Genomic DNA, 22,647 nt, shown 5'->3' with positions numbered 1-22,647 from the left:
TGACCTAAATGCCGCAGCTGCTGAGCTCCTTGCAGCTCAGCCCGAGGAAAAGGGGCCAGCATGGATTCAAGCGCCAGCCACAAACTCGAGCTCCTGCAGCCCGCAGCTGCAGAGACGCTTGCGGAGACCCCCACATCACCTCGACCTCTTGAGCCTGAAACTTCCAAAAACGACTGCGAGGCGGGCTCTAGGCTGAGATTTAGAGCAGAGATTTTCAACAGGGAGCTGCGCATCCCCGCAGCGCTTCGGCGGCAGCAGAACTGGCCGCCCCAGGCTCTCGGGCAGAGAGTCACACGGGAGGCACCGAGCCTCGGACAAGGTTAAACCCCACCCTGGGCGCGACTTTAGGCGGGTATTCAATGGCCCGCAGGTTAATCACCAACTCCCCGGCGCGGCCCCCCCGCCACCGGGGCGAGCGCTGCGGGGCCGCCGCCGCCCGGGCCTCAGCTGGGGGGAGCAGGTGCGGCCCGGCCCGGCCCGGCGCGCCGGGGAGGCGCCGCAGGGCGGCCCCCGCCGCCGTCCCGTCCCGCCGCGCCGCGGGGCAGGGAGGGAGGGAGGGAGCCAGGAACAGCTCGGGCGCTGGCGGCCCCGCGCAGCGCAGCGCGGCCCGCCCGGCGCTGGCCCCGCCCCCGCCGGCAGCCGCGGGCGGGGCGGGCCCGCGGGGCGGCGGGAGCGCGCCGGAAGCTGCGCAGCGACCGCGACCACGCGCGGCGGCGGCCGGGGCAGCGGCGGGAGCCGGCGGCGGCCGCAGGTGAGAGCGGGGCCGCCGGCGGCGGGCCCGGCCCGGCCCGTTCGGCGCGACCGGGGCGGAGAGCGGGGGCGTGTCGCGGGTCCCGAATGCCGACTGAGTATTTCATGTCAGTAGCAGCGCGGGAGGGGTCGGGCCTTCCGCGCCTCGCTCGTCGGAGATGCGCTCCGGGAGGTGCCGCGCGGGTGTCCGCGCGTATCCTGCGGCACCTCCCTGGCACGGGTTTCTAGTATTCTATTCTAGTATTCAGCGATTAACTCTGAACGCTTTTTTCCTCTGCAGTAGCGTGTGGATCACTCTGGATGTGGAATAAGAACTCAGGAGGCAGTTTACCCTTAGATTTATCTGAAAAAGCCGAGTAATTTCAGTGAGGTAGAGAGGGAGGGAGAGCAGCAGCCCCGTACTGGGCCGGCCCTGCCCTGACGGCTGGTTAGGTGATATCCACACCCCCGTGCCTCTCATTTCCACTGCCTTGGGACACAAATCGCCCGCCTTCCTGAAATCTTGCCTCTTTGCTGCAGCTATAATAAACATTAGTTCAGGCTGTGTTTTTCCTACACCCGCATTTTTGTTTCGGAAGGACTGAATGATTTGCCAGCGAAATGTAGTCCCCATCCTTTGTCATACACCAATAAAGGCATTCAATATGTGGACGTCTCAGAAAAGTCTGCCTGTACAAGAAACTCTTAGAACAGTGGAGTAATTATGTTGCTCGCTGGTTCGTTTTGCAATGTCATCAGATTTATCTTTATTTGCTTAGTCTATGTTAGGCTATTTTCAGGAAGGGAATTCGCTTCCTGAATTCCCTGTTTGCTCCCACACCATGGAGCCTTGCAGTTCTGTCAGTTACTTAAAGGCTGTGCTGGATAAAGAGTTGCTTTCTCATGGGAATGATGTTACTGTTGCATGTATTGAAATACATTTTCATTGTAGTGGCCAAAACTATCAATTTTTGAGGGAGGGACTGGGATTTGGGTATTTGTAGTTAGGATTTGAGATAAAGAAAAACCTTAGAACTCTGATTCCTTATTGTGTAAAGAATGGAAAGGTAACTAACAACTTTTGTTTTTCTTCACATTGTTTCTTTTAATCTTTTCAATATCCCCTTGATGAAGGAAACCAGACTTGTGAGGTGATTTACAAAAAGGTTATTATTTAATGTCCTTTTAGCCTGTAAACAAGGAGATGTCCTCTTCACTGTAGTGTAATCACTGTTATTGCCTGCTTTTTGCAGTTTGTAACTGATTCTAATTCATAAGGTACAGTTTCACAAGGTACAGTTCTTGTCAAAAAGGCCCAGGTCCCTTTTTCTGTGGAATTGTTTGATGTGATGGTTTGGGCTGGACAGGACCTTTAAAGATCATTTAGTTCCAACCCCCCTGCAGTGGGCAGGGACACTTTTCACTAGACCAGGTTCTTCTAAGAACCCACCTGACCTTGAACATTTCCACGGCTTCCTTGAGCAACCTCTCCCAGTGTCTCACCATCCTGATCATAGATCATTTCTTCCTTTTATCCAGTCTAAATCTGCCCTCTTTAAATTTAAAACCACTGCACATTGTACTGTCACTGTACATGCGCATTGTACAGATCCCAGTAAAAGGCCTCTATCTCTTCCTCATAAGCCCTTTTTAATTACTGAAAGGTTGCAGTAAGGTCTTCCCAGAGCCTGCTCTTCTCCAGGCCGAACAATATCAGCTCTGACAGCCTTTCTTCATAGGAGAGGCGCACTGGACTTGCTCCAGCAGGTCCACATCCTTATTCAGCTCCCAGCACTTCAGGTGGGGTCTCACCAGAGGAGACTGGAGGCGCAGAATCCAGATCCCACAGTCTGTGTCTTTTTGCTGAAGATAATAAACAGTATTGGCCCTACTCTACCCCCTTGAGGGACACCACTGGTTTGTGCTTGGTACATTGAGCTGCAGCTGTTTGGATGTGGCCATCTAACCAGTTCCTTAGGCATTAAGCAGTTCTATTTCTAGGCCATATGTCTCTATTACTTCATCTTTTCCTTATTTTCTATCTTCTGCCCACCCTAGGTCATTGGAGTTTTCATAAGCCAATTTAATTCAATGGAATAGCAGAAAAACCTGTTCTTTACTAAGTTTTCTGCTGTTTTGTGAGTTCATTTAGTTCTTAACAAGTCTGATGAGGATACGAGCTGTGAGGGAAAGTGGGGAGAAGGGGAAAAAAGGGAAAAGTCATGTTCCTATTCTGCAGCAGCAAGCTATTAGATCAGCACATCTACTCAAGGAAGCGTGGCCACAGCATAATGATAACTTAGTCATATCCATAGCATATTTTTCAATATTCAGACTTAAAGAAGGAAAGTAGCATTAATTATTTAGAACATGACCCACTGAGGTTGATTGTGCATTCCTTTGTACTTTCCCATCTGTAATGCAGTAATTGCACATGGCTACAACAAGTTGTTGCAGTACTTGATGCAGCAGTCTTTTACTTGGCTGTTTTTCTTGGCAGTGTTGATCTGATGCCCAGTGTTTGCATATTGTGCAAAGATCAGCAATACCTTCCTGTAGTGTTAGAAACTTTGAAGAGCACAGATAGGCCTCTCGGTACCACTCTGCATATCCAGTACTGGCAGACCTATTTTATTTGCTTATTGGAGTTTGTCTTTGAACTAAAAGGATAATTAATTTTTTAAATATGTAATTATATTTGTAAGATAAATAAAAGTCTTCCTTTCAGTATTGTAGTACTATTGGCTGGGTGATTATAGCTGGGGGAGGTATGGTGCATCTCAGAAAATATTCCACATCTTAGTATTCAAGCTTTAAAAAGAACAGCAGACCAGAAACTGAACACAATCAGAAAAAAAAAAAACTTGTTTTCCTTTTGAGAGAGCTGATAGGCTAAACAGAGCCTTGAAAAGAAATAATACGTTTTATAAAACCAAGGGGCATGCTTAAAATAGAATAACCTGCATGTTCTTAGTGTTACTAACCTTTTTGAGTGTGTAGTGAATTTTTGTGGTGAGAAACTTCTCAGGAGTTTCTGTCATGTGACCTGGTTTTTATTTACTTTGGAGCACTGAGACTGCTTCATGCCAAGGAATTGACTAAAAGTCCCTGGAAAAATAAAATTATATGTTTTAGTATGATATATCCTATGATAAATGTTATCTGTACAACTCATAATTGTATAGAACAAGTCAACTTCCTGTCTAGACTAAATATGTAATAGCAGGGCTGAGTTGCAGTGTGATCGTGCTGTTGCTGCTGTGTGAAAAGTCAGGGTGCTTGTCTTCCTTTATGTTCCAACAAGCTTTTATACCTTGAGCTAATTCATTAATTTTTACCTTGCATGAGCCCTGGACCATGCTGTTTCTTGTGCACTCTACAACATTACTTGGAAAGCTAAATGTGCTCTAAGGGACATGGATTGATATTTTTATGTTCTTGTCTTCTATTACAACCATTAGTTTTGTCAGTCAGGGAATACTGTCTCTAATGCTGCAGACTGGTAATTCTGAGAAGTGCTGTTGACACACTGAAAGTTTCAATAGGATATCCCCTCATTTTGACTCCCTCTTAAGTTGGGTGTCTGATTTGTAATCTGAGTGGTTGTGTTTTTCTGTTGTGCTTTTTAAATTCATGCTCTGTTGCTTTTTAGCATTCCATGCAGTTCTGTGGAGTCTCTTCTTGCCAAATATTGTAAATAGGTTTAGGATGAACTAGTATTTATACTGGTAACAAGAATGCCTGGAGAAATATTTTTTTATAAAGGGTTGAAAGGACATCATGGTGTGTGAAAGAATGTTTTTCAGTGATGTAATGAAAAGGGGACAGTTGTGGTTGAAGGAAAGATACTGCATTGATGACTCTGCAGTTCAGTTTAACTTCCTCATGCATCGTGAAGAGATATATATTTATTCTAGTTAGTTTCAAGTCAACAGGAGTGGGATTGGGTCCCTGTAATTCTCAATCTATAGTTTTGAGTTCATAATCTGCACTAGAACAAAAAAAAAGTATTTTCTGTTTAGGAAATACTCTTGTGAATTAATTTCCACAAACTATGCAAGCTGCATTGTTGTTGGTATTTCTTTTTCCCAAACTTCAGTCTAATTTTACTTTAATTGTTTTATTCACTTCTTATTTTTCAGGAGTCTTTGAAAAATCCTTAGTGGTCATGACATTGTTACAAGTGACATAAATTAGCCAGTGGCTCAGAATGATGGATACCCAGAAGACTACAAATGGTTTGCAAGTGATTGGAGAAGGGACTGGTATAGGGAAATCGACACTCCACATGGTGGGGTATTTGGGAAAAGTCAGTTGAAACTTGTTTTACATATGTGCAAAGTTCATATTTTTCTCTGTTTTGAGAGATTTTTAATTGGTCTTAATTTTACAAAAAAAAATCTCAAAATTATTTTCCACGGAAATCTATAACAATGGCGAAAGATTATTCTAAGTAAATATGTGCCTGTGTTTTTTACTGGCACTATTTTTACAACTGTTTGCATTCCTATGAAAATTGATTTGTCTTTCAAAGATTTGAGCTTGTGTTCCCTGGCAATAAGGGTCCTGTGGTTCAGTTCAAGTAGAATAAAATATGCATAATTGTGTTGTGAAAGACACCTTATTTGAATATTTAAATAAAAAGATAAATTTATTTAAATCATACTACCATACAAATATATTACAAATAATAAAAAAGAAACCAATGTAGTTCACTTTTTTTATATTGTATTGTATTATATCTAGAAGTTGAATGATTTTGTATCTTAATAATTATGTTTTACCTTGGGAAAATGTATGAAATAGATAGATTTATGCTGCTTTATCATTCTTGGTTTGTTTTTATTTTAGAACTGTAGTCCTGTGGAAACAGCTGCACATGAGTATTGTCCAGTCTGCAAAGAGAAGGGTCAGATCCAAGGCTTACGAACTTACCGCCTTAATTTTCAAGAGTCCATTTTCCTTTGTGAAAATCCTCAGGTATTACACTAATAAAGAGTTTTATTTGGTCCTGCAGAGGCCTTTGCCTTCAGCAGTTACACCTCTCAAAGTCTGTGATATTGTTTTTGGTGAGCAGACTGTTGGAATCGGACCCGTCTGAGTCTGTATGCTGCAGGATATTTGCTTGCAAATAGGGAAATGCAGAACTCACCTGTGTTTAGGCATAGGTAGCTACCCTAAAGAATTAAAAAGAGTAAAAAAATGACATAAAGGAGGGTTCTTCTCAATTAACAAGGGATCACAAGTGGTAATAAATAAATATTTATAGAAGTCTGAGTAGAAGGTGAATATTTGATGATCCATGTAACTAGTGTATAACTCTAGCAGATCTGAGTCTCCCATTTTCCCTTCTTTAAGTCTGGGTAATGCAAATAGGTTTATAATTGTAATTACAATATTTTTCTTTCTTTTTTACCCCCTTTTTAATTTTAACCTTAGCTGGATTTCTATGCTGCTTAATATTTGAGTTGTGATTTTGCTGCCTCTCCCTTCACTGCTCCATGTATTTGGGGAGGGTACAGCAATCCCAAACAGACTGGTGCCCTTAAATTAGTAGAAATTTGACTAGATGTGGGGCTCAGAGTTGTTTTTCCCATTCTTTCCTGCTTTTAACTAATTATAGTATAGTTCTGGAGATTGGTAATAGGGATTTGTCTATATTCATTGAGCTAGCCTGAAATATACCCTGTCAGTTTGGGCACTAGTAGTCTCTCAGGCGTGAGATAATAATATCAAATCTGTACCCTAAAGGAATGGGTTTAGCAGAATAAGACAAGAGGATTCTCCTTAGCAAAATCGTTTGCAGAGGTTGGAAGAATTTACTGGAAAAGTAGCATTGAAGTATCACTACTCATTTATTTATTTCTCAGTTGCTTATAGGACAGTGGTGGGATAACACACTCTTCCTGTCATACCTATGTTGAATATATGTATTGATTTAGTTAAAATACCACTTTACAGGAGTCCCTATTGCTGGGTTGGATGGAGGTCTAAGCAACTTGGTCCAGTAGAAGGTGTCCCTGCCTATGGCAGGGGGTTTGGAACTGGATGGTCTGTAACATCCTTTCCAAACCAAGCCATTTTATGCTTCTGTGATTCAACTCCATTTTAAAAGTATGCTTTGTACTTTCTTAAATTGCTTTGTAGATTTCACTGTAACCTTCTTTCTTTCCTCTAGTGCATCTACCCACTTGGTTATAAACCATTAAACAGCATAATTACTTCTACTGGTTCAGAAAATCACCAAGTTCCATCTCCTCACAAGAAAAGGAAATTAGGTGGTACCAGTGACTGTTCTGCTGTTGGATCAGATCCAAAAAAAGCACAAACTAACAACGTGCTCAATGTTGAGCACACCATTAGTGCAGACTCCATTGTGAAAGGCTGCCAGAATAGTTTGTGTATTCCCAAGGCAAGCCTCCACGATGTATTACAAAATGACCAGCAAAATCCTGGCAGCCATGTGGGATCCTGCATGCAGAACATGGATTTTGAAACAACCACCAAAACCAGCAACTACCAAGAAAGTCCACCAAAGACTTCTACTCCCAAAACACAACTGTTGCCAAATTCTGAGCTTTTATCAACAGCATCTGAAATTTCACTCAAAGAGGATAAAAGTTCCACTAATAAAAGAGATTTGTGTCTTCAGTGGAGAAACATAAACAATCTTTGTTGGTTAGATTGTATTTTGTCAGCACTAGTACACTTAGAAACATTAAAATCTGCTCTAGCAGAAGAATATAATGATGGAAAATGTTTACTCCAGAAACTCTTAACAAAGTATAATCAAGCATTTATTCTTCTGAATACCTGTAAAAGGAGTAAAGTAAAAGGTGAGTAAATTTAGCTGCAGTTTTCTCATACTTGGACTGATTTGCTACAAATATGTGGAATTTAGTACAGCACACTTATATATGCCTCCATTCTATTTCAAGATGGCAAAAAATACAACTATTATCATGAATTTGCAGAATAGTATGCTTTATCTAGCAAAATCCTGGTAACATCTGAGATTGTTTTTCTTGGGGCAAACATAGACTCTTTGAAGACATCAAATGCCAAGCATCTCTTAAATTTTTTTTTTTGTCATATCCAACATAAAGATATTATGAATTATTTATGTAAATCGCCCTTTGTTTCCTTCCCCTCTGTTGGTTAACATGCTAGGATACAGTTCTAATCTCGATTTTGGAAACAATTTCTGTTGTGGTTTATATCCTTGTGTAAGTGGGCAGTTGCCTTGTCACACTGAAAATAGTAAAGCTGGAAACATAAGTTCTTTTCTGTCTCCAGCTGTGCTCATTGAAGGAATGCTTCCCCTGAGGTCTGCAAGCTGCTGTAGATGACAGTGTTTCCTAGTCTGCTTCAGTCAGAAGTAGTCAAACACATTAACCTGGATCATATGGTCTGGAAAGAGTAACTCAGTAACACTTAACAGGGGGTTTAGCAGGTCAGCTCAGCTTAACACATTGGAGGACTGTAACTGAGGAGGATATGTCACTGTATTCTAATGGCCTTTAGCCATTTTCTGTTCTGTGGATTCTGTTTAAGACTCCTAAATTAAGATCATGGGGTTTTTATTTCTCTTGATCTGGACCACTGGTGTCCTGAGTCTCAACTTCTTAGATATGATCTGTTAAAGAAGGAATAAAGCTTTCTGGTTAGTCAGTCCGTCTCCTGAATTTCAGTTGACGCTGTTGGACTATGTGTGTTTGAATACATAAACAGTCCACAGTCACAGAACAGCCCTAGGTAACTTGAGTAAGGTCTTATCTTTCCTGGGAAAAAGAATATATAATCAGAAGTGGTTTAATCCATGTTACAAAGTATCGAGAAATCTCCAAAATATTCTGAACTAGTTTGTGTATTGTTCTTGCCAGGAAGTCATGCTGCTTGAGTTGAGGTGTTCAGCTGTTACTGGGAAGCCCTCTGACATCCTAAAACCTGTCTGAGATGTTTTTCTTTGTTGGGCTCTGCCAAGGAGCTCTGGTGTGCAGTAACCTTTAAATGGGAATGTTAAGTGTTAGAGTACAGTATTGTTTTGAAAGAACTTAAACCTTTTCATTTCAATTACTGCAAAACAAATCTGTTTATTTGGGTAACAGTGGAGAGGGGATTGGATGAAGAGTATTTTTGTGGAGAATGGGTGTAGAATTCATTTTGTTCTTCCATGTAATTTTACAGTATCTTTTGCATACAGCTGTTTTTACAAACAATCAAAAGCAATATAGCTGCAAGAAACTTTCTTTTTTTCTATACATAGTTTATATGTAATAAGCAGTCTCAATAGCTATTCTAAATATTTCCTTTAATTTCTGCAGGTTATTATCATGATTGTGTAGTAGAAATTATGTTCTTGCTTGTGCTCAAATAATGTATTGTAAACAACATAGAAAATTAAAATACTAAGATATATAAAGTAAAAAGTTATTTTTAAATTTAAAATTATTTTACTATTTTAAAGGCTCACTTAAGAAATTGGTATTTAAGCTAAAACAATACATAAAAATGTTTTATTATTTGAATTCTATAACCTTAGCATGTAAGCAAATTTTTGTGCTTTTGCTCTTAATGCTTAAGTTTTCAAGTTTTCTTTTAATCTCTGAATCTTCAGGATTTGTAATATGTGGTCACGCTGTCCTTAAATATTGTTACTACAAAGCTGTCGGTGCAGGCTTGTAGTCATAATTTAAGCCAGAGCAAATAGTTTTTAGTCAGCAAACTGCAGTAAATGGTGAATAACTTATGCAAATTCTTTCCTAATTTTCAAAAAAATTAATACCAATAATTGGCTATTCTACCAAGTCTTAACAAGTATGGGTCAATATGAAAGACATTGGTTTGCAGAGAGGGAGTGCATGCTAGGGGCACATATGTTTGTGAAAAGGTGGGGGGGCTGTTACACATGACTACATGAGGACATATGTATTTTTTTTCTTTAGATGTTCTTCCAAAAGCAGAATCTCAGCTCAATGAAATCAGAAATGTAATGTTTACAGAACTTCAGCCTCAGCTGAGGTGTGAATTGGGTAAGTAATTAGTGCAGCATCTCAGTAATTACTTTCAGGAAACCCTAGATGCAAAGCTTTTTATGTCATGCATAAAAATGTGTGTATGAATGCATACAAGAAAGTTTGGAAATACATTTTTTTTGTATTGGTGACTTGCACATACTTTACAGTATGATCAGCTGGTTTGTCCTTTGCCCATTTTGACTTTCTAGAGAGCAGATAATCTTTGTAATTATGCTGTAGTCATGAAATTGTCACTGATAACAACCTAATAACATGGATCAATCCCTTTGCTGTGAGAATTGCAAACAGAGCTGTGAAATAATAACTGACATTTAAATCATAGCAATAAGCTTATCTTCTTACTTTTTGAGGTACTGAAAGGTGATTTCAGATATTTAGTGACCATTTCTTTCTGCCCATTTCTTTCTTTAAAGGTAATATGAAGAATCCAGTGGTTGCACTTCAGCTACTCTTACAAGTGGATCAACAAGCTGAGAGATTATTCTTGCATTCTTTTTCATGCAAGTCTGAATGTGTACACTGTGGCCACAAGTACCAGGACCGGTGAGATTTTTATATAAAAACGGCTTCTATAAAGCTGTTCTACCTTACATTTTTAAATCTGTATATAATAGTTGGTTTTCTTCAGATTTCCAGATTTAAGCTTGTTGTTGAAGTTTTACATGATCTGCTTTTTCATTTGCAAATAGTTTACTGCTGTTCCATGTCTTAAGCAACCATGTTATCAATTAATAAAGAAAGAAACAATAGGGTAACTGTGTGAGTCTCTGGACATGCTCACTCTGATATTTTGCTGAGAGTATACAAGTTGCTGTGGTTCTAAAGAATGTATTCCTAGTACACTCCTGCTATTGAGAAATACCTGGAATATTCACTTGGTTACAAAGAATCAGAGATTCTCTAACACAGTTTGTCTATTTTAAAATAGTATTACAGGTGAGTAATTTCTTGAGAATTTATTTAGTTATGTGTAGCCGCAGGTACAAGCTCTTAATTTAGACTCCTTTTCGAGTCAGTAGGTAAAGAGAGACACCTTCAGAAGACAGCTTATTTTATTTGAAAAACATCTGTATTAGCTAGTAAATTATGCAGATCCTAGTACAAGCTCTGTCTTGTGTTGGAAAGGAAACAGAGATAACATTAAAAGGGAGAAAAAGAAAATAATGTGAAACTGAAGACCACAGGGCTGCTGAAAACAAATTGTGAGTGATGCTGTTTGGCAGAACTGAATTCAGGGCTGACTTGGATGTGATGCTGTCACAGTGAATTCCACACAAATTGCATGGAAGTGAATAGAATTTGGGTTTTTATAACATTTTTATAACTTGTTTCCTAGTAAAATATATATATTTATTGTTTTCTGACCACCAACTTGCTTTACTCTTTAAATGTGTGTGTGTGTCCAGATTGAAGAAAACACTAACAACGTTTACAAATGTAATCCCTGATTGGCATCCACTTAACGCTGTTCATATTGGACCATGTATTATCTGTGGAAATACATCTCAAAGACAGCAGATGATCTTGGAAAAGTAAGTTTGAATACGTGAACTTAAAAGTAACATACATAAAGTTCTAAGACTTCATTTATTGAACCCATGGTTTTTGAAACCAAACTTACTATGGGTTTGCAGATTCTAAACCTTAAACTCCGATCAGTACTCCCTTTTAAAGATTTTTAGATCATTCTTAAAAGCTGAAATAGCAAATAGTTTACTAAAGATGAAACAGAGAAATGTTTAAAATGCTGACCAGCACATGTATTTGAGCTAGGTCATAAATACTTAACTATCAAGTAGTAAATACAGACAACCAATATCGAGTGTCAGCCTTTTCACAGCCCCGGCTGTGGATAAAAGTTGTTTGATCATTTGTTTACTTATTTGAGCTGGGAACAATGTCCCTTGCTACTGTGTTTATGGCACAGGGGTGTTTTTCCTCAGCTTTTCCCCACTCCCCAAATCCCTTATTTGGTGTTGGCTTTTTTTCCCCTAATCTATAATTAAATGGAACATCCAGTTGGGATGTTCTTTTCCCTTTGTGCTTACTGTGCAAACTGAAGATTGAGGAAGTAGAATAGTAAGGGCAGAACCACATACTCTTAGAGACATCCTACCTTTTCATTAGGAACTTTTGCCACTGTTTCATTGTAATAATTGGTTCTTATTGTTTCTTTGTCAGAGTACCCTCAATATTAATGTTACATTTTGTAGAAGGCCTGCCACATAACAACCTGGAGAAATATTCATTTCAATTTGAGGAAGACAGCTACCAAATAACATCTGTTGTTCAGTGCCAAACAGATAAGAAGCACTTCATAAGCTGGTCTTTGAATCCTGATGGTAAGAATCACAAAATGGGTCAGGTTGGAAGGGACCACAGGGGGCCATCCAACTTCCCTGCTCAAGCAGGGCTGTCCCAGAGCACATGGCACAGGATGGCATCCAGATGAATATTTCCTGTGAGGGAAATTCCACAACCTCTCTGGACAATCTGCTGCAGTGTGTGGCCACTGCACAGTAAAGAAGTCCTTCCTCATGTTCCGGTGGAACTTCTGTGCATCAGTTTCTGCCTGTTGCCTTCTCTCCTAATGCTCAGCGCTGCTGAGCAGAGCCTGGGTCTGTCTTCTGACACCTCCCTCTGGACACTTACAGATGCTGATGAGGTCCCCTCCCAGTTGTCTTTTCTCAAGGCTGAACAGGCCCAGCTCCCTCAGTCTTTTCTCGTAAAAGAGAGAGATAAGATAGAGTTTGTGGTTCTTATCTACTGTATTATTTCATGAGTCTACATGGAATGTTTTATGGGTTACTGCAGTAGTCCCAACCGTTGATATATAACAAAGATTTCTTTTGTCTGCATGCTAAACTTCATATCAAAATGTTGCAAATAACTGGGGGTTCTTGTTTCTCAGAGTGAAGGTTTTCAGTTTGTTTAACTGCACTGTACTGTCTTACAGTGCATTTACTGGAAAAAGTAATTTGGCTATAGAGTTTTTTTTTCCCTTCATAGCTTTGTGAAAGTTAAAAAATGCAGTCTGACTGTTACTGTGGAACAAACAGTATTGTTTGTTTTTAAACCAGTGAGTCATCCATTCTTGGCTGGAAGCAAGGTAACCTCTGGTACTATGAGCAATTAATGAAGTTATTTTTTATATCTGAACTTTATGGCACCTCAGGGGTGGGAGGCACAAATCCATGTTAGAAACATTACTAATGCTGGTTGATGGTTGTACCACTGATGGAAGATCCATAATCAGAGAAGGTGAAAAGGTGGTATTTTTATAATCATGCCTCTGTAGAGAGCATGGGATGCAGTCTTATGAAGTGTTGTGACAATATGAAAATTGTCTAAGTCATATTGCCAGAGATAAAAAAGAAATGAAAAGAGGCTGGGAAATGCCTAGTTAAGAAGCACCTATATGTCGTATATATCTGTTTTAAAATTCTTGAAGCTATAAAATATTCTTTCATGATCTATGAACAGTTTGCAGGTGATGAGACAAGATTATTAAAATAAGCAGTTTCTTTTTAGCCCCTGTGGTTCCTACACAGGCAATGAAAAGGTCTACAGAGAAACTTAATTTGAGAGGTGGTTCTTACCTCAGACTTGTGAGGGTATTTTCAGACAAGATGTTTCAACCAAAAAAAACCCTTAGCTGGCTTTGTTTTATATGGTTGACCCACTCTGACCTGTAGTATTATTACTGCAACTTCTCGTATTTGATCTTTTTACAGTGGCAGTCTCTCAGTTTTCTCTGGAGAAAAAAAAAACACCTATTTTCTGCTTGTCAGGGGAATGGGTTAATAAAAATAGTTGACAAGTGTGAGGATAGTGACTTCAGTTCTAAAAGTCTCTAAGTCTCTGCACTGGTTGCTATTTTTCAGGAACTTGGCTTGAATGTGATGACTTAAAGGGTCCGTATTGCCAGAAACGTAAAAGATTTGAAGTTCCTCCTTCAGAGATTCATATTGTTATCTGGGAAAAGAAAGCATCCCATGTGCCACAAGAACTGAATTCACAGATCCAAAGTAAAAATAGTGAAGATATTCCTTTTAATAATGTACATTCAAATTCCACAGTGTTGCATTGTGGTTTTGATAACACTGTCGGCAAAACACCTGCAGAACACCACAAAGAGGATTCTGTGAGGATTCCAGAGAAGAAACAGCAGCAAGTAACTGAGGACAAAAGTATTGTTCATCATGGTTCAGAAAATCTGGCAGATGGTGATCTTGTAACACTGATGCTTGAAGAAGTTCCAGTTGACTTGGAAGATAAATCAGTGCCTAACGGACGGATGGTGGGCAATAACTTTCTTGATGGATGGGGCACACCAGGACAGGAGGAACCAGCTTTTTCACTTAGCACTCCATATGCAGGAGAATTTACTGGAACTAGTCTAGCTATGAACAAGAAATCCATGTTATATGAAAATTCCAGTATTTGCTTACCTCTAGAAGAGTTGAACTCAGTAAGTATTACTGCTCCTGTGCCCAAAAAACATGACCCTGATTCATCTGACTCATTGCCTTCCCAATTAAATGAGAGAACTAATTTAGCTAACAGAGAACATGGATTAAATTCAGAACTACTGCTAAACAAGTTGTTAGCAGTAGAAAATACTATACAAAATCCACCTGACTTGAAAGATGCAAGCAAAACCGTAGTTAATTCTCAAGTTGGCAATTCTGGTGTCCGTAATTCAGTTCAGTCCTCATACAAAGACCGAAAAGGAGGATTTGTAGGAAGCTGGGTAAAGAAATTAAGCAAGAGTACTTCTGTCATGCCTTCAAGTTCCTCAGCTCTCAAGAATGAGAGAAATTGCAAAACTCCCTCAGTGCAAAGAATAAGTGAAGTTTGGTTGCCAATGAAGGGCGCAAGTAACTTTGGTGGATTTCAAAGCAGAGGTACAAAGGAAACAACTGAGACCCCAAAGTTACTGGCTCCTCAGAGTAATAATACTCATCCTTTATCAAATTTCAAAGGATTTTCTCAAAGCACTTGCCTTCCAACAGCAAATCATACCAGTATTGCAGGTCCAACTTGGACTAAGTCAGAAAGTACTTTGGGTACCCCAGGTAAAGTGACTCAGTTCCCTTCACCTGGCTGTAACTCTGGTAAGGCAGAAGAGTCAGACAGTGACAAAACAAAAAAACTTCGCCTAAAATTGTTAAAAAAACTTAATGCTAAAAAGAAGAAGTTGGCTTCACTGGATAGATTAGCAGTAGAACAGATGAAACAGGAAAAACCTGTGAGTGGAGACATAAGCACCCCATCGCAGACTGAGTCTCAAAATGACAGTGAATTATTGCAGAGCTTTTTAAGGGAGCTGCAGTATCAGATTGATGTCACAGGCCATCAATCTGAATTGAATGCAAACACTGTGCCAGGGTGCACTGGCCATGATAACACTGATGAAATACTGGCGGAATTACTGTCCCCTACTTCGACTGTCACTTCCTTGGAGGCTCCAAAGAGCGAAGATGAGTGTATGTACATGGAAATGGTGCACAGCAGTGTGGCAACCACCGTGCCCTATGAGAGCACCAGTGTGCCACAGGCAGCAGTGACAAGTGAGGACCACAATTACTACAGTCCTGTAAAGGACACTAATTTGGAGCTTGATGCAATAAACAAACATAGTGTGAAAAAACTTTCTTTTGAAAGTCCTACAAGAGATGATATTCTCGAAGACCTGTTCTCCATTTCAGCACCAAGCTCAATGCCAGGTGACATGGATTTACCTCATTTTGATGAAACTCTGTTTGAAACTTGGTAAATACTCAGTTTCTCGGGTGTAAGTATTTTTTCAGTATTATGTACATTTTGAAACAAAGCACTAATAAATTATATTTTATAACTAGTTTAATTGCACACTGGCTGTACTTGAACAATTTACAATTGAGATTTTTTTCTAAATATTTTACTGTAACAAGCAAATCAGGGTTTAATGTATTTTACTCTTCTGAGAAGCAGTGATTTTAGCTGTCAGATATGACAATGATTTTTAATTAAAAGCTCCTATGGGTCTTAATTTTTGCTGTTTTTAATATGACAAACTTCCATACTCTAGTGAGTTTGAGAACTAATTAAGTTCTGTAGTCTTGATGATGTAATGGTGTAAGAAATACTATTTATGTAATAGTGATTTTACAGGACCATTCAACTCCTGAAGTTATTTTGTCCAACATTAAAAAAAAAATGTTAAGTACTTTCTGTAATTAGGGAATTTTGCATCCTCTGATATGAAGATCATTTGTAATATTATAAACTAGAGGCTGGCATTCTGCTAGGCTGGCATTTAACTCCTTACAGAATTACTGTTCTACAAGCTCATGCTGATGTATACAGCCCTTGGATCCAAGAAAAAATGGATACATGGTAGAAATTTTCCTATTAAAAGTTACAGCACCGACTGAGTTTTCATCCTGGGCAACTGCAAATATAACTTTGTAAAATATCTTCTGAGCCAGATTATTTTTTTTAAGTAGAATTGTAAGATTCGGTCCAGGGTTTGCATCACTAAGAAAGAATATCAAATGTACCCATTAGCTTTTCATAGCCACAAAACCATTTAATAAAAGAAAGGTTTCTTAGAATTAATTTAACTATAAGTTAATTAACTGTAGAATTAATTTAACTGTAAGTTAATGCCTATTACTGTTGTCACTTGGGGTTTTTCATGACTCAGGCAGTGCAACCCTGACCGTGTGTGAGATGCCAAGGAGAGGCAAGGTCAATAGGAAGAAAATAATGGAAAAATGTGGCAAGGCAGCAGTGAGTAAGCAGAGGGATTCACACCCTGGTGTCTCTGGATATGTATAGCTTTCATTTTTCTAGATTGGAGTCTTTTTTAAATGCATAGACACAAAGCTGAGGTTATTATATGCCAAGTTAGATTAGCTGTACATTTTTCTTGTTCTTGGAAATAAGAAGGATTTTATCAGTGAATCTTTGTATCAGGCATATATAGAGCTGTCCTTCAATTTTTCATTGTTTCAGATCCCAAGGTCAAAACATTAAATGCTCAGTCTTACTTTTTCAGGAGATGCAGTTAAACATAATGCTATTACAAGGCATGGTTACAGATTCTAATGGTTTTGGATTGTTTGAACTACATTTAAAAAGTGTTTGAAAAACTGTCATTGGCCCTGAACTTGCTGTGTTCACTTTATTTCTGCTGCAATTGGGTACATTGTTATCAAACTGGTACTTTAGGCAATGAATTTTTGAAATTCAAGTTATTGTGAAGAACTTGAGCTTTTTCTTTGTTTTAAATACTGTAATTGGTTATGTTACAATAGAAAACAAATGAGTGGATTCTGAATGTAAGGGCTGGTGTACTGCTTGTGAAATGTTTGCCCGCTTGTGAATTCCCTAATTAAAAAATAAAACCCAACAAAAAAGCCAAACAAACAAACAAAAAAAAAAAGCTGACCAAAATGAGAGTTTGATTTATCCATGAATGGGTTGCAATGACCTGCAGCTGTGACATGGGAGCTCCTTCACTGGCTTGGGACAAACGCAGACCCAGGGGTGAGTAAAGCAGGGAGCCCAGGGTTGGTGATGCAGAATGCACAGGACAATAGGAGGAAGAAATCCTGCTAGAAGATGAGGAGAGATGGAGAGGTTTATACTGAGGTTTGTGGCAGAGGGGGCACACCTGCTGTGCAGATACACCTAGACAGAAGCAAGGACCTCTCCTCACCACTGGTACCCTCTCCACAAACTGAAGTTGGGAGTGTTTGGTCTGCAGTTGCGTGGGATTCAGTGTGCGTACAGGTATATATAGAAACTCCACAAGCAAACAAATAGCACTCAAGATTAAAGTAGGTATGAAAATAAATCTGTTGGTGCTGCATGTTCCTGGTTACCTTTTTCTCTGAAACAGAAAACTAAAGATGATGCAGTGCAGATTTATTTGTTTCTATAAATGCTTTACTGCCTCCAATCCTGTGCAAGTGAGAATTCAGCTGAGGTTAAATGAAAACCGTATGACTAAAGAAATTGTTTGGAATTTGAAATGTTACTGGATGTTTTATATCAGTAGTAGTTTTTAAATGTAGATCTTAATTTGCCCTGAAGAGAATACAAAGTATTGTAGTAGTTTTCAGTCAATTGGAAGTACACCAGGTGGGCATTTAGTAAGTATAGGTAGTGATCAGAAACTGGTCCCTGCATTATGGAGGTTTTATCAGTGTTCTAGGGTAAATTTCCCAAAGTCTAATGGCTTTGAGCACTGCCATCTTCACCATTCAACCTTGTTTCTAAATGCCACATCTACATTTTTTGAATACTTCCAGGGACAGTGACTTCACCACTTCCCTGAGCAGTCTCTTCCAATTCCTAACTATTGTTTCAGAGAGGAGATTTTTCCTAACATCCAGTCTAACCTCCCATGGCACAACTTGAAACCATTTCCTCTCATCCTATCTCTTATTACCTATGAGAAAAAGCCTGCCCCCACCTGGCTACACTCTCTTTTCAAGTAGGTGTGGAGAGCAGTAAGGTCCCCCCTGAGCTTCCTTTTCTCCAGGCTAAACACCCTCAGCTGCTCCTCACCAATCTTGCACTCCAGACCCTTCCCCAGCTCCATTCCCCTCCTCTGGATATGCTCCAGCCCCTCAATGTCCTTCTTGAAGTGAAGGGCCCAGAACTGGGCACAGAACTTGAGCTGTGTCCTCACCAGTGCCAAATACAGGGGGACAATCACTGCTGTCCACACTACTCCTGATACAGGCCACGATGCCATTGGCCTCCTTGGCTACCTGGGCACAGCTGGCTCATGTTCAGCTGCCACTGACCAGCATTCCCAAGTCCTTTTCCATTGGGCACCTTTCCAGCCACTGCCCTCAGTCTGGGGTAGCACTGCCTGGGGTTGCTGTGACCCAAGTGCAGTACCAAGTGCTCCGTCGTGTTGAACCTCATACAACTGGCCTTGGCTCATCAACCCAGCCTGTCCAGAGCTCTCTGCAGAGTCTTGTTAGTCTGTCTTCTGATCTGGGAAAGGCATAATCGTGGTACTTAGAGTTTGGAAACAGCTCTGCAGAGATGGTGCTATGATTCAGATCTGACTACTTGATGCATTCAAACACTTCTTACAACACAGTAAAGGGTGAAAAATAGGGCTGCTTTCTTGCATCCTGCCTACAATAAACCAACACATCTGCAAAGGAGATGCCTGGATGGATTTCTAGCTGTATACCTGCTAGAGCACTGTTCAAGAGATCTATTGTGGTGCTGATTACAAATCTGATTTTAATCTTGATATTTTTCATGGCTGGGTATTGCCATTTAGTCTTCCATCACTGTTTTGTTGTGGGGTTTTTTTTGCTTTAAATAATTATTCCCCTCTTGACAATATATCAGTGAGAGCTGTTGTGTCTTGTCTGTGTTCCTCTTGCAAAGCTGAACAGCTGCTCTTGTTGTGAGCCCCTTTGTGCTCAGAGCAAAGCACATTTTGAGCAGCTTATACTCAAAAGTATGTGCTGTGCTTTGAAACCCACCAGGATTTGTTTTCAGAGTGGAAGAACTTCCAGTCTAAGTATTGATGTAAGACAGCGTGCAGACAGAGCAAGGGAAAAGAGAAGGTTAGTGGGATAACAAGGCTGCTGGAGTTTGAAGCATTTTTGGTTTTACACAGCTGTGCACAAACACGGTGTGGTTGTTTGTGAGGGAGGTGCTGAAGCTGCACAGCCCAGGAGAACACGGTGGAGGCACAGGACTCACAAAGGAGAAGAAATCCTGGGAAAGGAATGTAAAGAAAGAAGGGCTGGGTGTCTCCAGTGTACGTTTTCAAGGAAGAGGCTGAAGAAGCCTTCAAGAGCTGCTTCTCCCCCGACCTGGATCTATATTATTCTTTTTATGTAAGTTAATATCTAAAGGGACTTCTGTAATGCCCACAGCAAGTGGTTGTAGCTTTCGTTCCAAGTTTTCTGATGATGTTCAGACGGTTTCCCTCCTCTGAGCGATCTTTCCGGGGAAAGCTGCGTTTGCCGGGAGGTTCGTGCACGGGAATGAAGCAGAACCCCCAGCCCTCCCCCTGCAGCCCAGGAGGCCGCTCGCCCTCTCCCGCTCCGGGGCGGGGCACGAGCTCCGCGCGTTCTAAGGAGAAATCAGGAAGCACGACCGCGGTGACACGGGAAGGGAAAAAAAAATTTGGTGTTTCCGCCCGGTTTCGAACCGGGGACCTTTCGCGTGTTAGGCGAACGTGATAACCACTACACTACGGAAACTCCGCTTGTAGGCATTTCTCCTGCAATGTCCCTTGAGCAAGCACACGGAGCACCTAGAACCCCGCCGCGAGCGCACGGTGCGGGGGAAGCTCCTCTCGGCGGGGCAGGAGGAGCGAGATCCCGGAGCCAAAAGCGGGTCTCGGGCCGCTCCCGCCGGTAAAAAGGCGACCGGGCCAGTTACAGCCGCCGCTTCTTGCAAGAGGGAAGACAAAAACACACAGCTCACGACAAAAGGAACTGCGCCCCGTCCCTGGGTGGGCTCGAACCACCAACCTTTCGGTTAACAGCCGAACGCGCTAACCGATTGCGCCACAGAGACGCGCTGCAAGCCAGCCCCGCCGAGCCACAGCTGGCTGCCGCGGCGGCTGGGGCGGGCTCTGCTCCTCTGCGTTCTTCCTGTCCCTGTTCCTTCCTGGAGCTCCGTGGGCTGGGCTTTTAAATCATCAGCTTTGGGGCCTGATTGCTTCTTTAATCTGAAAAACGGTCCTTCTTTTGCTTTCCTTTTTTTGTTTTCTCTGTTGTTTTGTTTTCTCTGTGGCCTTTTCTGTTTGTTTTCCGGAGGGATTGGGAAAGAGTGGACAAGCAGAAAAATGTAGTGGTTGAAGTTCTGCCTGTTGGTGGGACGGTTGCAAATGGGAGCCTGAAAGCTACTCTCCGAGACAGCTCAGCTGGCAAGAGGAAGCTCTGACAGTATGTGCCAGGGATGAGGAAGGCAAAAATTAGCCCTGTTATACAAGGTGGTCAAGGGATCCAGCATCTTTCCTTCTGATAATTATGGTAACGAAAAGGAGTAGTTGTGATGAGAGATTTGAAGAACAGAAGACAAAATTCACTCCACAGTGACTTTTGATTCAAAGATGTTTGATAAGTATTTGCAAGAGCTAATAGAAAGCAGGAACACTGACAGAAATGATACAGGGCAAAAGAGACTTCTCAAAGTGAAGTGGAGAGAAAGACCTGTGAATCTGCTGCCCAGGCAGTCTCACATCAGCTCTAAACAGTCTGTAAAATGAATTATTAATCAAATTGCAGTCACCTAAAAGGTAATAGGGTGATAATGGCAGCAAACATGAGTTACAAAAATGAAATTAGCTAGGAAGATATACCCTAGATGGATGAAGCCCAAGTCTGGGAATACTTAAGTGACTTGCATGTACATAAGTCCATTGGCCCTGATGAGATATACCCCACAGGTGCTGAGAGAGATGGCAGATCCATCGCAATTTCCAGCAGCTTTGATCAGTCATGGGAATGAGGGGAATGAGGGGAGTAAAGCAACATCACTCCCATCTTCCAGAATGACAAGAAGGATGACTGGGGGAGCTACAGGCTGGTCAGCTTCACCTCAATCCCTGGGATGGTAATGGATGAGCTAATCCTGGAAACCATCTTCAGGCACATCCAAGACAGTGGAATTGCCAGCAGTTGGTCAGTGTGGCTCGAACAAGGGGAAGTCATGTTTGACAATTTGGTAGACTCCCACAGTGAGGTGATTGGCCTGGTAGAAAAGAGGAGGGCAGTGGGTATTGTCTGCCTGGACCTCAGTGAAGCTTTTGACACTGTCTCCCATGACATCCTTGCAGAGAAGCTGTTGTTGTGTGGGTTGGGTAAGCAGTGAGATGGATTGAAAAGTGGCTAAACCATTGTGTTCAGACTGTGGTGATCAGTGGCACAATGTAGTTGGATCACAGTAACTAACATTGTACTCCAGTGCCGCGCTCCCGCCCCGGTTCCCTTTGTCTCAGCCTCGGCTAGCTCTTGTGGGGCGAGGGCGGGCGATGGAGGCACCCTCCGCCGCTCCCAGCTGGGGTTTGGAGAGTGCCTTTGTGGGTTCCGGGCAGCGCTAGCAAGCCTCGCGGTGGTAAATGAAGAGCGGATCCTGCTGGGGGCTAAGTCCGAGTTTATTGTAGCCCAACGGGGCCAAATATCCTAGAACGGTGCCAGCCAACAGGAACAAGCACAAGGTGCTTGCACTGGCTTATAAACTGTAAGGGAGGGGTATCCAACGACCAATGGGGATAGGGATAGGGGGTGGCTCCGGGATGGGGGGATATGGTGGGGTCCAATGGGGGAAGGATATGGGGGGAGTCCCAGGTCCTCGCCCAATCACCCGGTGCCCTGAGTAGAAGCTTCTGGATGGATGGGAAGGGGCACCGAGTGATAGACAAGGCACCCGGGGTGGGTAAAATGCCTCTTTCAGGGTGATGGATAGATACTGGGAAGGCGGGAAGGGCGGACAAGGCGGGAAAACTGGGGATAAACCAAGTTGCACACGGGGGTACAAAGGAATAAACCAATACATAATACAGGGATAATAAAACATATACATAACGCAACTCCACATCTCCTCCTTTTTTTGTTTAAAAAGAAAGAAAGGTGAAGAGGATAAAGTAAGTCTTTAAACGGGGTCTTCACAGTCACTGGGCTCATTTTGAAACTAGATGTTTCCTTTTTCTGGAAATTCTTCTTTTTGAAACCCTTCTTTGTTCAAGGGTTTCAGTTCATCACTATGTTAAAGCTTGTAAGAAACACAATGAGTCCTAGCAGCAGCAAAAGTCTTGTTTCTTTAGAAAGCAACTGAAATTAATAGTCGAGGTAGGGGAGGTCTAACTCAAAGGGGAACAGAGAATTTCCGGAGCCAGGGA

The 22,647-nt window shown here is 41.5% G+C and overlaps 1 protein-coding gene, 1 long non-coding RNA gene and 2 other non-coding genes across 5 annotated transcripts in view; 1 reads left to right on the top strand and 3 right to left on the bottom strand.

The window, feature by feature from the left end:
• LOC110476747 (uncharacterized) overlaps positions 1 to 592 on the bottom strand; it is a 32,635-nt gene extending 32,043 nt beyond the window's left edge. Inside the window, exon 1 of the long non-coding RNA XR_014955483.1 lies at positions 5 to 592. This is a non-coding gene — a long non-coding RNA (uncharacterized LOC110476747). The remainder of the gene's footprint in view (positions 1 to 4) is intronic.
• Positions 593 to 649: 57 nt separating this feature from the next.
• On the top strand, positions 650 to 17,161 carry USPL1 (ubiquitin specific peptidase like 1). Of its 2 annotated transcripts, none has more exons than XM_021541960.3 (9): positions 650 to 751; positions 4,872 to 5,038; positions 5,581 to 5,709; positions 6,908 to 7,565; positions 9,675 to 9,761; positions 10,181 to 10,310; positions 11,174 to 11,299; positions 11,949 to 12,109; positions 13,652 to 17,161. In XM_021541960.3, exons 2-9 carry the CDS (start codon positions 4,940 to 4,942, stop codon positions 15,544 to 15,546), a joined length of 3,285 nt encoding a protein of 1,094 aa, XP_021397635.3. In that variant the 5' UTR covers positions 650 to 751; positions 4,872 to 4,939; the 3' UTR covers positions 15,547 to 17,161. The 2 variants fall into 2 exon arrangements, with proteins under 2 accessions (XP_021397635.3, XP_085435946.1); XM_085579820.1 differs by having other exon boundaries at positions 687 to 751; positions 4,872 to 4,967.
• Positions 17,162 to 19,929: 2,768 nt separating this feature from the next.
• On the bottom strand, positions 19,930 to 20,002 carry TRNAV-AAC (transfer RNA valine (anticodon AAC)). The gene has a single exon. It is a non-coding gene; the product is annotated as a tRNA-Val (tRNA).
• Positions 20,003 to 20,247: 245 nt separating this feature from the next.
• Positions 20,248 to 20,321, bottom strand: TRNAN-GUU (transfer RNA asparagine (anticodon GUU)). Its single transcript has one exon. It is a non-coding gene; the product is annotated as a tRNA-Asn (tRNA).
• Positions 20,322 to 22,647: the final 2,326 nt, after the last annotated feature.

The sequence above is a fragment of the Lonchura striata genome, chromosome 1 (genome assembly GCF_050655825.1).
Source record: "Lonchura striata isolate lonStrDom1 chromosome 1, ASM5065582v1, whole genome shotgun sequence".
NCBI lineage: Eukaryota > Metazoa > Chordata > Aves > Passeriformes > Estrildidae > Lonchura > Lonchura striata.
This window is presented reverse-complemented; position numbering and strand designations above follow the sequence as displayed.

Excerpts from the sequence above, each read along its gene's own strand:
- USPL1 (XM_021541960.3), top strand. The coding sequence starts at position 4,940 with ATGATGGATACCCAGAAGACTACAAATGGTTTGCAAGTGATTGGAGAA. Across the intron at positions 5,039-5,580 it reads TGGTGGGGTATTTGGGAAAA|AACTGTAGTCCTGTGGAAAC; the intron begins GTCAGTTGAAAC and ends TTTTTATTTTAG. Across the intron at positions 12,110-13,651 it reads CTGGTCTTTGAATCCTGATG|GAACTTGGCTTGAATGTGAT; the intron begins GTAAGAATCACA and ends GCTATTTTTCAG.